Source organism: Teleopsis dalmanni, chromosome X (assembly GCF_002237135.1).
Source record: "Teleopsis dalmanni isolate 2A chromosome X, ASM223713v2, whole genome shotgun sequence".
NCBI classification, from domain to species: domain Eukaryota; kingdom Metazoa; phylum Arthropoda; class Insecta; order Diptera; family Diopsidae; genus Teleopsis; species Teleopsis dalmanni.
In genome coordinates this window covers 84,238,929-84,251,829 of record NC_051848.1, presented here as the reverse complement: position 1 = coordinate 84,251,829, position 12,901 = coordinate 84,238,929, and the positions used below count along the sequence as shown (strand labels likewise).

The window sequence follows — 12,901 nt, the reverse complement described above, 5'->3', positions numbered from 1 at the left end:
AAATAACGACCACCGGCCACAGTGACTTATGATCACGGATATCTAATTAGCAGCTTTAAAGGATTGTATAAATAAAGATTGTAGAGAAACAAAGGAAGATATATCAAAAGAAATTAAAGATATATAAAAAGATTGTAGAAAAAAAGGATTATAGAAAAATGTTGATTGTATCAAAATAAATTGCATAAATGTAAAGATCGTACAAATAAATTTAAAATAACAATTACAAAAAAGCACTGTATAATTATAAGTATATTGTGCAATTATAAAATAAAGATTGTAAAATAATAAAAACTTGCATATTAATAAAATAAAACTTGTATGTTAATGAAATAAAATAATAAAGATTGAATAAATATTTATAAGATAAAATTTGAATATATATAAAAAGTTGTAGAAAAGTTATATCATTTTATTAGCAGATAAGGTTCTGTAATCAGAACACATGTCACAGTCCTCTAAGCAGTTTTCACTGATGCGTTTCGTCTGGGATTTATCCAGCCCCAGATTCATCTGAGTGGTAGAAAATTGAAATGTTACTAAAGAAACAGTCCTCATATGTCTTAAAAATACGATTGTATTAAAAATATCTTAAAAATATCTTAAAAACTATATCCTTAAAAAACTTAAAAATAGTTACGAATATAAATATATATATGTATACAAATATTATAAATATACAAATGATAATAATAACATAATATAAAAATAAAAGTAAAAGAAATAGAATACAACATTGGTATCTCGGAACCACGGAATCCACCGCTATCCAAGACCAAAAGTCATAACCAACACTAATCCATACTAACATAAGTCAATACATAAATAAAAAATACCTAATAAATTATAACAAATTCAAATAAATTGAATAATAAATCATTCAATGGGCCGGCAAAACCTTAAAATATATACAAAAAGAGATGTTTTTGTTCAACAGGCGAATAGGTATTACATTTGCCAAATTCTCTATTTAAACTTTTTAAACAAATTTATTTTAACATATTTAATACACTAATTTTTACATTATTATTTAGTTAAGTAAATTAAAATAAAAATTTTGAAAAATAAATTATAGTTCTATATATATAAATAAATTAGAAAAAAATTTTTAATAATTACTAAGTATTCGATTATTTTATAAATTTAATATTAAATCAAAAAAAACAAAACAACCATATTTTCAAAACTGAATTACAAATCATAATCGTCAAGTGGTTCGTCCTTTATCCATAGCCCCAACTCATCCGTTCTTATAATACCAGCAAATTCGTCGTCAGAATTGTTGTTGTCAGATGGTGGTTGTGGTGCATTTTGTCTTAAGAGGCTATGACTAAAATTATTAATTGCTCTAGCATTATTTGCATGTACCGTAAAAATTGGTAGAGTCGATTTTTGAATAATTGCCATAGCAGTCGTAGCACCATCTACTCTTTCCGAAACTGTGTATGATACTCTTGGTGCGAGTCTGGCTCCTGGTCCTATTGGTACTGAATAAGATTTATTTTCAACTGTTTTCTTTTTAAATTTTTTGCTTTGTGGACTTTCAATTACAGAGTCATTGAAGTCTCTACAGTCATCTAAAGTCGTAACTATAGCTTTAAAAATATTTTGAATTAACACGATACGCTGTCGTTTATTTACTGTTTTTATATATGGTTTATATATATCGAAATATGTGTCTTCTTTCGATCTATTCGTATCAAATTGTAAAGATTTCTCACACATAATTGGCTTAAATGTATTTAATTGTAATTGTGTTCGCTTTGCAAAGCTTGTATCGATTTGAACGTTTGCAAACTTAGCCGGTGGTATTTCTTCGCCTTCAGATTATAAAGCTTGAAGAAAAATGAAGGCCCGTCAATTATTTTCAGTTTTCTTGGCATCTTTTTTTTTTTTTGTGGCATCTTCATTATCAAATCGTTCTATATAATCGATATCATTATTTGTTTGTGCATGAGGAACTAATAATTCAACAAGATCAGCTAAATAATTCTCCTTATACGAGTTAACGTACGTTTCGATTTCGACCGAATTTTACAAATATTGACTGAAATAATAAAAATAACAATATTAATGAAATTCAATACATAATATAAATAAAACTAAAATATGTAAAGGAAATTGACGTCTTTTAGTCTTTTTAACATTTATTAAAATAAAACATGAAAAGAATTGAAGTAAACCGGAATATATGTACATAAACAAACTATTTTAATTTCACTTAATAATTAATTTAACAAACTTACTTAACACTGTATAACTCTCATTTGTGAGTGAATACGATATTGGCATAAGCCTTATTTCTGAGTGACTGAGTGACAGAAGAATAGATATATCAAAAAATGCTGACTTAAAATCAAGTTCGTGAAGAAATGAGTGGAATTGAGTGGAAGATAAATCAGTTTAAAGGAGCTTTGTTAAATGAATCGGAAAAGTGTTATAAGTGTTATGGCTTGACAAACTCCTTCTTACTGTGCGAAAGTAATCTGCCCAATATGGAGAGAAATATTATTAATTGGTGGATCGAATGGAACTAACAGAAAAGAACAACTTTCTATGAAAAATTATAACACAAAATCAAAAACAACTTCTTTTGAACTACCAACGAAATGAAGTATGTTGGTCATGGCACTCTGCTATGCAAAAAACCTTACGTACACAGAGTTAATATCCAACCCAATTCATATTTACAACTAAAAACTTAAGGTTTTTTGTGGAAGAAGACTGAAGTATGTAGTCACATTATATATTTGCTCTTAGAACAGCTCCAATAAGAAATGTAAGTGAAACATGGAAGAATTGAGAAACACCCTAAGAATACATCCTAATAAAATAAACGTAAGAGACTTTCTCTTGCCTTCAATGGCAAGGTTGTACAACACCAACAACTACAGAAGATTAACATAAATAGTTAATGACCATAAATTTACATATTATTTTTAAGATATATAAGAAAATTTGATCCTAGCTTTCAGATGACATCATTTTCTGCAACAAAAATCTGTCAAAATAATGACAATCACGATTTCAACAGTACTTTCGAAATGCAATGGCATTTATATCATTGACATTGAGATACTCCTACTTCCAAAGTCAAATAAAAATAGAAAGTTCTTGCCAATTTATTTGAGGGGAAACGAAGAACAGCAAGTTAATGTTTGTAGAAAGAGCCATTGTTAGATTTGAAAAATTTTATTGAATGCAAAAGGTCGATTAACTCAGACTTTCCAAAACGCTTCGGAAAGACAGCAAAACGATAATTAAATGGTCGCAATCGTATTGTCGTGAATGTTGTGTACAACTACTTAGAAAAAGAAGTTGGTGCAAACATTTTAGTTCAATTGGTGTATATATTGGTGAACACAACACAAAAATTGCAGATTATCCTAAAAATGTTCAATATGGCAACAAAATTTGGCAAATCTAGAGTAAATTTAGATTAAGTCCAAATTCAACAGATACAAACGCCATTAGATAGAACACTCAAAGACTTAACTGAAAATGATGCACTATTCGGAGATGCATCAATTTTGCTTTAAGATGATTTTCAACAAACTGACAGCAACACCACGTCCGACATTCATAGATGAAAAAACAAAACTACAAATATAGTTAGCCTTACGTTAAATGGAAACCTTTGTTGTAACTGAAATTCACTTTGTATGTCTAAAACACATACATAAAATCGGTTCAGAGCTGGTTCGAAAGGGGTTCAGGACAACATCTTAGAGATATAGTTATGCATAAGTTTAAGGTGAAGCATTAGTTTATTTATACGCACATGAAAACGCAACCGTGGATCGACCAGTGTATAATAAACGAACTTTATTAATATTAAATAAAGAACAATTAAATAAATAACATAAAGCATGCTAATATGAAACTGTCTTCCACTTAAGAACTGCAATATAAATACTCAAGAACACTGAAGGAAGTACTATAGTTCAGACGTTTTTCTAAAGTTTTTACATAATTTTAGGCGAGTTTTCATAGAAATTGCCATTATTCGCATGTTTCACTTAAATTTCAGATTGCAGCTGCCCTAATTGCACATATGTGGAATGTGAATGCACCCAACTCCCGTAAGAAACATTAAATTAGAATGTTAAAAGTATAAAACATTACTCAGCCAGAACTCACTGCTCCATGTTAAATCCATGTTTTTTTTCTAATATAATACAGTGATTGTCAAGATGGTCAAATCCACGTGTGAAGATAACCAACTATTTAAGTAAATAAAAACAAATACAATTGCTACAGATAAACATGGTGGTGGCGGTGTGCTTTTACATTATATACTGTGTGTTTGTAATTGTTATATCATAATTTTTTAATATCGTTTAATTAACAATTTTATTCATAATATGTTATTCTAAATTAGAAATAAAACTGGTAAAAAAAGAAAGACTTATAGTGTTAATTTATGAGGAATTGAAACAAATTTTGGTTCGTTGAGTTGGCTGTTCGTTAAATCGCCAAAATGTCCGGCTAAAAACAATTGTAGGCTCTAATAGGGTTACAGGGGTTTATCATGAATGTGCGTAGAGGTAGAGTTGAAATGCGTTAAACAAATTATTCATATAATGAATTAGACAAGACTGAAGGACATGTAGGAATACTGGGGCGAAATGAAAGTAATTTATGGATAAAGAATGGTAAAGGTGTCATATTCTCTGTTTGATCTAATTATTCCTGTGCATGTGTGTAAAAATTTTTAATGGCACTAAAATTCTTTTTTTGATTGTTATCTGTAGCATTTTCTCAGTTACCAAGAACCCCATCCCAAAATCGGCGAGCATACCGGGCTAGCCATTGTGCCATGAGCGAAATCTGAAAGCGTCAATGTACCAACAGGCAGACACAATATATAGGAAACATGCACAAACATTTATTTTATGACAAGATATTTGTGTAGGTTGAGCCTAGTACTAACAACCATATCTTACGAAAAATCAACATAAAACTCCATATAAAAAAGCTTTCTACAATGTTAAAATTTTTCAAGACATCTTTATTATTGAAGTTTTATTAATTTTTCGCACATAACGGTTATTAGTACTATGGCTAGCTTGAAAAAGCAAATTTGATATTTCATATTATTAACTGAGAAATGTTATTTCATTATTTTGTGAATTGTAAATATTTTGCACGCATCCTTTACACTAAATGTATCAAAATATAAAAATCAAATACTCAAAAATTCTTCGACTAATTGACTACGTTACGGACATAAATACAGTGGCAAAAAATTCTTTGAAAACATATTTTCAGTTCAATTTAGTTCAACTCACACAAAGTATTATCAGTAGTTCAGATCAGATCTGTTCCATGGGTTACCCCAAGTAGAACCTGAGTAAAATCCAAATAACGTATTAACTGAAGCACCAATCAAATGAAATGCCATATTACACTAAATTTCATTTCACGCTTTTCATAAACAAAACAATTAAAATTACAAGTTCACGTTAAAGATATGGAAAAGTTTTAAACATTTCTTACTTTATTGAGTAATTAATTAATTTAATAGTTATTGAATTCAATTCCAAAACGGAACATCTGATTTATATATTAACACAAATTGTGGATAAGTCAACACCTGCATAGTCAAGGTGTTGACTTATATTATATAAATAAAAATGACTATAACCGCCTCATTGCACGCATCTCGAGATCATAGATGATATTCGAGACGGTCAGTTTAGCTTCCACTGCCAAATATCTGGGTAGCCTTTTGACAGTTTCGCTTACACTTCTAAAAAATAAGTCATATGTATTTCTAGTTGATACGAGTGTATCCGATTCTGATTCGTCTTCATCATTGTTTGATTGCGTGTCTTCAGCGTATTTTGCACGTTTAGTGTTCATATTTTTTTTTGTACGATGCACACGTTTTGTTTGGTACACATTCTCTTCGCATTCCTCAATTCTTTGAGAACTAAATACAAAAGAGTTTATTCAATTAATTCAATTAATGCAATTTGCCTTACTCTAAGTTAATATCATATAAAATACAAAGTATGCTAGAAAAACATGCTAACATCTTACCTTTCCACGTAATTTTTATATATGTTCGTTCTGTATTCTCCATGAGCAATTTTTTCATGTAACTTCAACTTAGTTTCAGACCAAGGGAGAGTAATATTCTTATTACAAACTTTGCAAAATGCCATCAATGCATTTTGACCGTCATAAGAAACCCAATCATACTTCTTTCGTAACTCGTCACTAATACACGAATAAGTTTTACTATTAATTATGAACAAAGTCTCATTCTTTATTTTTTCTGCAGTTTCACTAAAATTGTGGAAAAATATTATTTTAAAAGGAATGACTTATACTATTGAAACACGTACTTTACTATCGATTGATCCTTGTGTATTAATGTTAGAAATTTCGTATGATTACATCCTCTAGTGTGATGTTTAAAATAAATTGATTTTATGTAAATATCACAGAGCACACAATAACTCTGTTCTTTAAAATTAGTTAGAGTTAACAACCAATTATTCCTAAAATTTAGTTAGTATTCAAAAGTGGATTTGTTAAAAAAGTTAAAGTATTACATAGTAAAGACGCCATTCTCCTCTCCCGATCCATTCAGTTTAACTGCGTCTTTGTGTGCTTGGGATCTTTGGTGGCGTTCTCGCAAGTGAATATACTTGCAATTTATTTTAATTAAGCAAAACTTGTTCGAGCCAGTAATAACTTTTTAACCACTGATACCAAATGAAATCTAGAAACTCATTAAAATTGAACAACTCATTTCTCATTTTATTAGAGGCTTCATCATTAGATTCAATTTCTCTCTTTATGTGCATATTTGAGCTATAAAAAAAAATCCCATATAGTTAAAATATATGATTGTTTTAACAAATAATTAATTCACTTATTTAGTTCTTTATATTCCATAAACTCCAATTGATATGATGAAAATTCCTTATGTAAAATTGATTTGCTGTGGCGTTTAAGCCTTTTTAGACAAATTTTTACATCACAACATACACAATAGTAACCTTTTTCTTCATCTCTTGCAATCCATTTATATTTTCTACAAGCAGAAGTCCAATTTTCACAATTCAAATACTCCCTTCTACCCCAATATTTCTTGTAAACACAACCGGAGAATTTTGGATGTTTGAAGTCTCCAATTTGAATTATGCTTGTTGGATTTATTTTTATTGTGTTATCCATTCTGAATTTGCTAATATTCCAATTATATTCCAATTAAGAATATTTATAAAACATGTCCACTTCCGCAATGACGCTGAGCTCGCAAAAAATTTCACTCAAATGTCTTACTATGGTTACCAGATATTGACAGATATTGATAGATATTGCCAGATATTGCTAGATATTGCTAGATATTGCCAGATATTCTAAATATCTGGTCAACACTTATCAAAGTCATTTGAAAGTGGGATAATAATTATTTACAACTAATAACGTAGCCATAATTGAAAGCAAATTTTTTGGCAATAAAGCCTCTGTCATATCAACACAAACAATCTGTTAAACTCAAAATATCAAGAAAAATAGTTAATATAGTTAATAGATTCCAATTGCATTTAAAGAAAATCTTTAAAAATTGTTTTATTGGCAGTTATTGAATGTACCAATATTTAAATTTCTCCATACCAGATCTTTTTACAGCAAAAACTCTTTGCAAAGAAATACGTAAGACTTAAAAGACCTTAGAAAAATATTCATATATAGTTTTAGGTTTAAAATTTAGTAATCTAAAAAATATTTTTTTTTATAAGAGAATGAAATAATTAAATCTACTCTTATCATATTTGTAAGAATTATTAATATAAACAAAGAACATATGACAAAATGGTGAATTATTCATACACTTAGCAAGTTAAAAGCACGTTAACCAGTTAAATTTTTCGATGTGCTTAGATCTTATTGCTGATTGAGTTAATATTTATGAAATGAATTGAATCGCTTTAAGTTAAGGGAAGCAATTTCTATCAGTGCCAAAGTAAACAAAGTGAAAGCGATGAAAGTCTATTAAGTATTGATATACGATATAAACGTAAGAGGTATTATATTTAAGAAAATATACAGTTTACTACAAAGTTATTAAACATTCGATTAAATTTAATTAGTAGGGAACTCTATAAGAAAAACCTTTATCAGATTGAAATCGGTCATAAATGATCGAATTTTTAATTATTGAACGGATATATTGAGCTTAAAAATAGTGTAAAATATGTATGGAATACCAAAGAATTGTTTCTAATTATTGATTGTTTTAATCATGCTAAATATATATAATAATTGTTCATTTTTGTTTAAAGCTCTTGTTGTTTTATATAAACGCGAAAACATAATGTAGATATACATGTGGCGAATCGGACACACATACTTCAGCGCAGTGGCGACGCGTGCCCTATCTGGAAGGGTGTGCGGCCCTTCTATAAAGTTGTTTTTACATGTACCACTTAAATGAACGTATATGAGATGTTTTATTAATAATAACTATATTTTATTAGGCAACAATATATTCGCAGTATTATATTAACAATTCATTAACAAAATAACATATTAAACAAATTAAATTAATAATTTATATATAAGTTTGATTGGCGGCATCCTGTTATGTTGTTAGAATTATGGAAACGAAAGTTTATTTAAAATTTTTGAAGTAAACCAGAACGAAAATACTGAACGAACTTAACATTTTGATCTAAATTTATTACCATTAACACCCCAAACATACTACAATGGTCGTGAAAGAGTAGGTACCGCAGAACACGTTTTGAGAACTGCAAACCGTTCATCCAATCATCAGACAAGGATCCGATTGTGCATTTATTGAATTTGTTAAAAGAAATTATGATATAGACAATAGACAAGCAAGCCTTCAATTGCTTGAAAGAAGAAAGACCAATATTGTTACAGAGGTAACTTTAAATCTTCTTACTCCTATGCTCTGCAAATTGACAGATATTATCAAACAAAAATTAGTATCAACTCATTATGAAAAATATGTATTTTGTCTTAAGTATAACTTTTGAAACGCTGACTGTGTCAATATTTTCTCAAAGTAAATTTGTTTTTTTTTAATTCTGCGTGAACACAATTAATTATCGGAGGTATACTAATAAACTATATAAATAATCAATTAGCTATCACAAGTTATTGTTTGATTGAGATTGTGTTTGTGTTTGTGATTGTCATGTGAAAAGCTTGCAATTTTAAATCCAATTAAATCGGGGATCAAGCAACCTCCAAATATAGTTTCACAAACTTATAAATATGCAATTTAATTTTAAACTTACCTCATGTTTATGTTCTTCACTTATATCAAAGGATTTTTGCATTTCAAAAACAATAAAAATAAACTTTAATTTCAAAGGTGTTGGTTTGAAAACCACCAACTGCTGATGCGTTTTTCCATTTAAACATTTGCAATAAATATTTTTCATTTTTTCATTTTTTTAGAAAGCATCCTGTCTTGAACAAACAATCCATGTAAAATATTGTTTTTTGAAGGTTTTTTATTCATGAACGCATACACTTATTGCATAGTATTGAAGACCAGTAACCAACCACAATTATTGCTTAATTACTAATAAGAAATCCATACCCGTTTCTTAGAATTCAACTGCTATTGCAGCCCAAGCCTCCTCATTCCGTGCTTTTGTTATAAACTTTATGTCCGTGATCGTACACGACAGCTAACTTTCGAACCGAACTTTCGACCGACAAAGTATTGCAATTTATTCCTATTTGTGATATTTTCTATTACTTTCACTTCAAATAATAAACTATGTTACAGCAAATTGAGTTCCTACACAGCTCTTATAAAGCGTCTTTGCCTGACGCTTTGCAGCAAATTGCTGAACTATAGTTGACATTTACCAGTGATGCAGTGATGGAAAACGCAAAAACAAGAAAGTGCACATTGCTGAATCAAGTTTACACAAATGACATTATTTACACAAATGAATATGTGAAACATAAGCAAAACACAAATAAATTTATATATTATTTGTACGTATGTATTAAAATTAATACCGTATTATAAATATTTGAACGCTTTTTAATAGTGTTCAATAAATATAAATCATAAAAAAATTTATTGTAATGGCGCTTCAATTGGTAAATCTGGTGTTACTTTTTTAATCGAGATTCACTCTTGGTTTAAGGTTTAATTTTCATTTTTGATTAGTTAATCTGCATAACACTCGAGATTAATGCGCAGCACTCGAGATTAACTCGAATATGACAGTCTAGATATTTTGCCAGAGTAGCACGATTACCCCGAAATTAACAGCTGTTTAATGTGACTTGACAAATAATGTATGATGTGATCGATATATGTATTTATGAAAAATAAAAATGTCTACTAACACTACTTAAAAATATGTTAGAATACCTTAAAAATGTTCGATTGAACAACATTTGACAGATCTAGAGTAAATCTTGATTGAATCCAGACTTTCCAATCGGATATGTATACGTCATATGTTAAGTTTACCAATTGAGAGTTAATACTAATTTAGAAACATGGTACGTTAAAACAAATGTAATAGTTTTTTATTATTAAAACTCGCAAATTGTACAATTTTCACGGATCATAATCAGACTTCAACTCAAAGTCCTATGTTATGGAGTATTACACTACTTTAGTAGTGCTACTTTTGTACTTTAGTACTTTAGTAGTGTAATAGTAGTGGCCTTTGACACATTTTAATTCTCAATGTTAATTTTTGTATAGTTTTAAGCCAAAATACATATATGAAGCATTTATTTATAATATAACAATATAAATATAGATAAAATACAATAAAATACATATTCATAGAATGTGGAATATAAAAATGTATATAAATACAAAGAAACTAATACTATTATTATTAATAACAATAATTCCAACATAACAATTCTAATAGAATGCTCTGTACTTTTAAACTATTAATAAATAAATACACATATTATGGATATATACTTTAAATTGTGGTATATAATTTAAATAAATCAATACATCTACTAAAATGGTTTTTAATAAAAACGTTTCTAATGTATCTAAATTTATATAATTGTTTATCTGGCGAAATTTCTTGCCGACTTTCACTCGTTCCGGTACTGTTATATCTGATTATTCTTGGTTGTCCACTTAAGATACAATACTACAAATTGTTATATAGTAATAAGTTATGTAAATAAAATACGTAATTTTACAGTAATTTATTAGACATATCAAGAATTAACTTTTTCAGGTACATACATACATTTATTTAAAATTGTAATTGAATAATGATAATGAACATATTTTGAATTTCGTGAATGCAAAATATTCTATAACCACACAACATTAATATCTACTCATTTTTAAGACTACAATAAAGCATTTTAAATTTTTTGCAACCAATGCAACACGCAATTAAAGCGGTTAATGTGAAAATATTATTGTGAAATATTTAATTTCTAATTGTGTATAATTAAATTTAAATTTAAATTTTATTTTATTATATGTGATTCATATTTGCTGTCTCTTTTTTTATTTTATTTTGTTACCCTGTTCGTAGGTCTGTTCCACGAGCTACTTGTAGTAAAACTCAAGTAAAACACAAGTAAAGTACAAACAAAGAGCGTAACACAAATAAAGTGCCAAATTACGTTCCTTACACAGAGTTTCTTTGAACAGCTTTGAGTAAAATTTGGCGAGACCACCAGTGGCGCGCAAATAAACCATACAAAAATTTAAGTTCAAACCAAAACAGCTGATACACACATCAACACAAATTTTACTTGAAATAAAATGTATAAGTAACATAAAGTCTGTGTAGCTTTTTCAAATTTTGACATGAATCCCAGGAGGGTCTGTGACTAGTTCTGAACTAGTGAATTCAATAGTTCCAAGGTGAATTGTACTAGTCGCTTCATAATCCACTTTACGTGGGCTCAACTGGTGGATTTCACATTGAGTTGTCATTGCCGGTGTGAATTGTCCCCGTATGATATACCTCGGAACTGGTCTTTGCACTAGTTCATAATGCGTCGAATGGTGTAAATTGTACCCGCACTGTACACTGCAGCAGTAATGTATTAACTAGTTCTTGATTTGAGAAATAATAAATAAAACGTGAATTTCATATATTATTATATATATATAGATAAAGTAATGTGGTAGAGGACCTACCTACCTGGTAGGGGAGATAAGGCAGTGAAATAAAAGCACAGATTGATATGAGAGCAAAGATTGAAATAAAAGCTAGTTAAGAAGAAAAGAAAGATATAAAAGGAGAGAAGAAGAAAAATAGAAGTTTAATAAGTTTGATAAGTTTGCAAAGTTAAGGTAAACATAAATTCATAAAGACTGCATTTTATTTTTGACTAAAGTAGGTCTTTATTTAATAAAAGTTTAAAGTTTAATAAAAATATCAAGAAACATTGCGTTTTGTTGTTTGAATAATTACATATATAATTATTTTAATATATGTGCATATACATATTAAATATATTTATAATAATAAATCACTTTCTAGCTGATTGCACTGTAGTTAAATCAAACCGTCTAGGAATTTAACTGATGATCTATAGATGATGTTGCAACCTTATCTTTAATAAGAAAATAAATATGATATATATGCTATTATTTTAACTGAATTAAGCACTTTCATGGAGTTTGGACACATTCATTTGTATTTTTTGCAGCCTTTTTCCAAACTGCATATTTTCTATTTCTTAAATTTATAAAACGTTTTATTCTAGTACTGAACCATGGGCAAGAAACATTATTGATGGCAATAGTATGAAAATGTGACGAAGGCTAAGCAATTTCCTATTAAATACATCTAACTTTTGATCAGCTGAAATAACATACCAACCTCACTGAATCAATTGATTTATAATTCCTCACTGAATCAATTGATTTATAATTCCAAAA

General features: G+C 28.6%; 2 protein-coding genes across 3 annotated transcripts; both read right to left on the bottom strand.

The window, feature by feature from the left end:
* Positions 1–1,133: 1,133 nt before the first annotated feature.
* LOC119689768 (protein suppressor of variegation 3-7-like) lies at positions 1,134–9,933 on the bottom strand. Of its 2 annotated transcripts, XM_038104670.1 has the most exons (3): positions 9,288–9,920; positions 6,887–7,394; positions 6,657–6,825 (listed from the first exon to the last, which is right to left on the bottom strand). In XM_038104670.1, exons 2-3 carry the CDS (start codon positions 7,189–7,191, stop codon positions 6,672–6,674), a joined length of 459 nt encoding a protein of 152 aa, XP_037960598.1. In that variant the 5' UTR covers positions 7,192–7,394; positions 9,288–9,920; the 3' UTR covers positions 6,657–6,671. The 2 variants fall into 2 exon arrangements, with proteins under 2 accessions (XP_037960597.1, XP_037960598.1); XM_038104669.1 differs by lacking the exons at positions 6,657–6,825; positions 6,887–7,394 and adding an exon at positions 1,134–2,047 and having other exon boundaries at positions 9,288–9,933.
* Positions 5,544–6,707, bottom strand: LOC119689769. The gene is made up of 4 exons (XM_038104671.1): positions 6,564–6,707; positions 6,354–6,509; positions 6,046–6,294; positions 5,544–5,935 (listed from the first exon to the last, which is right to left on the bottom strand). Coding segments are annotated over exons 1-4 (702 nt in total). The 5' UTR covers positions 6,566–6,707; the 3' UTR covers positions 5,544–5,640.
* Positions 9,934–12,901: the final 2,968 nt, after the last annotated feature.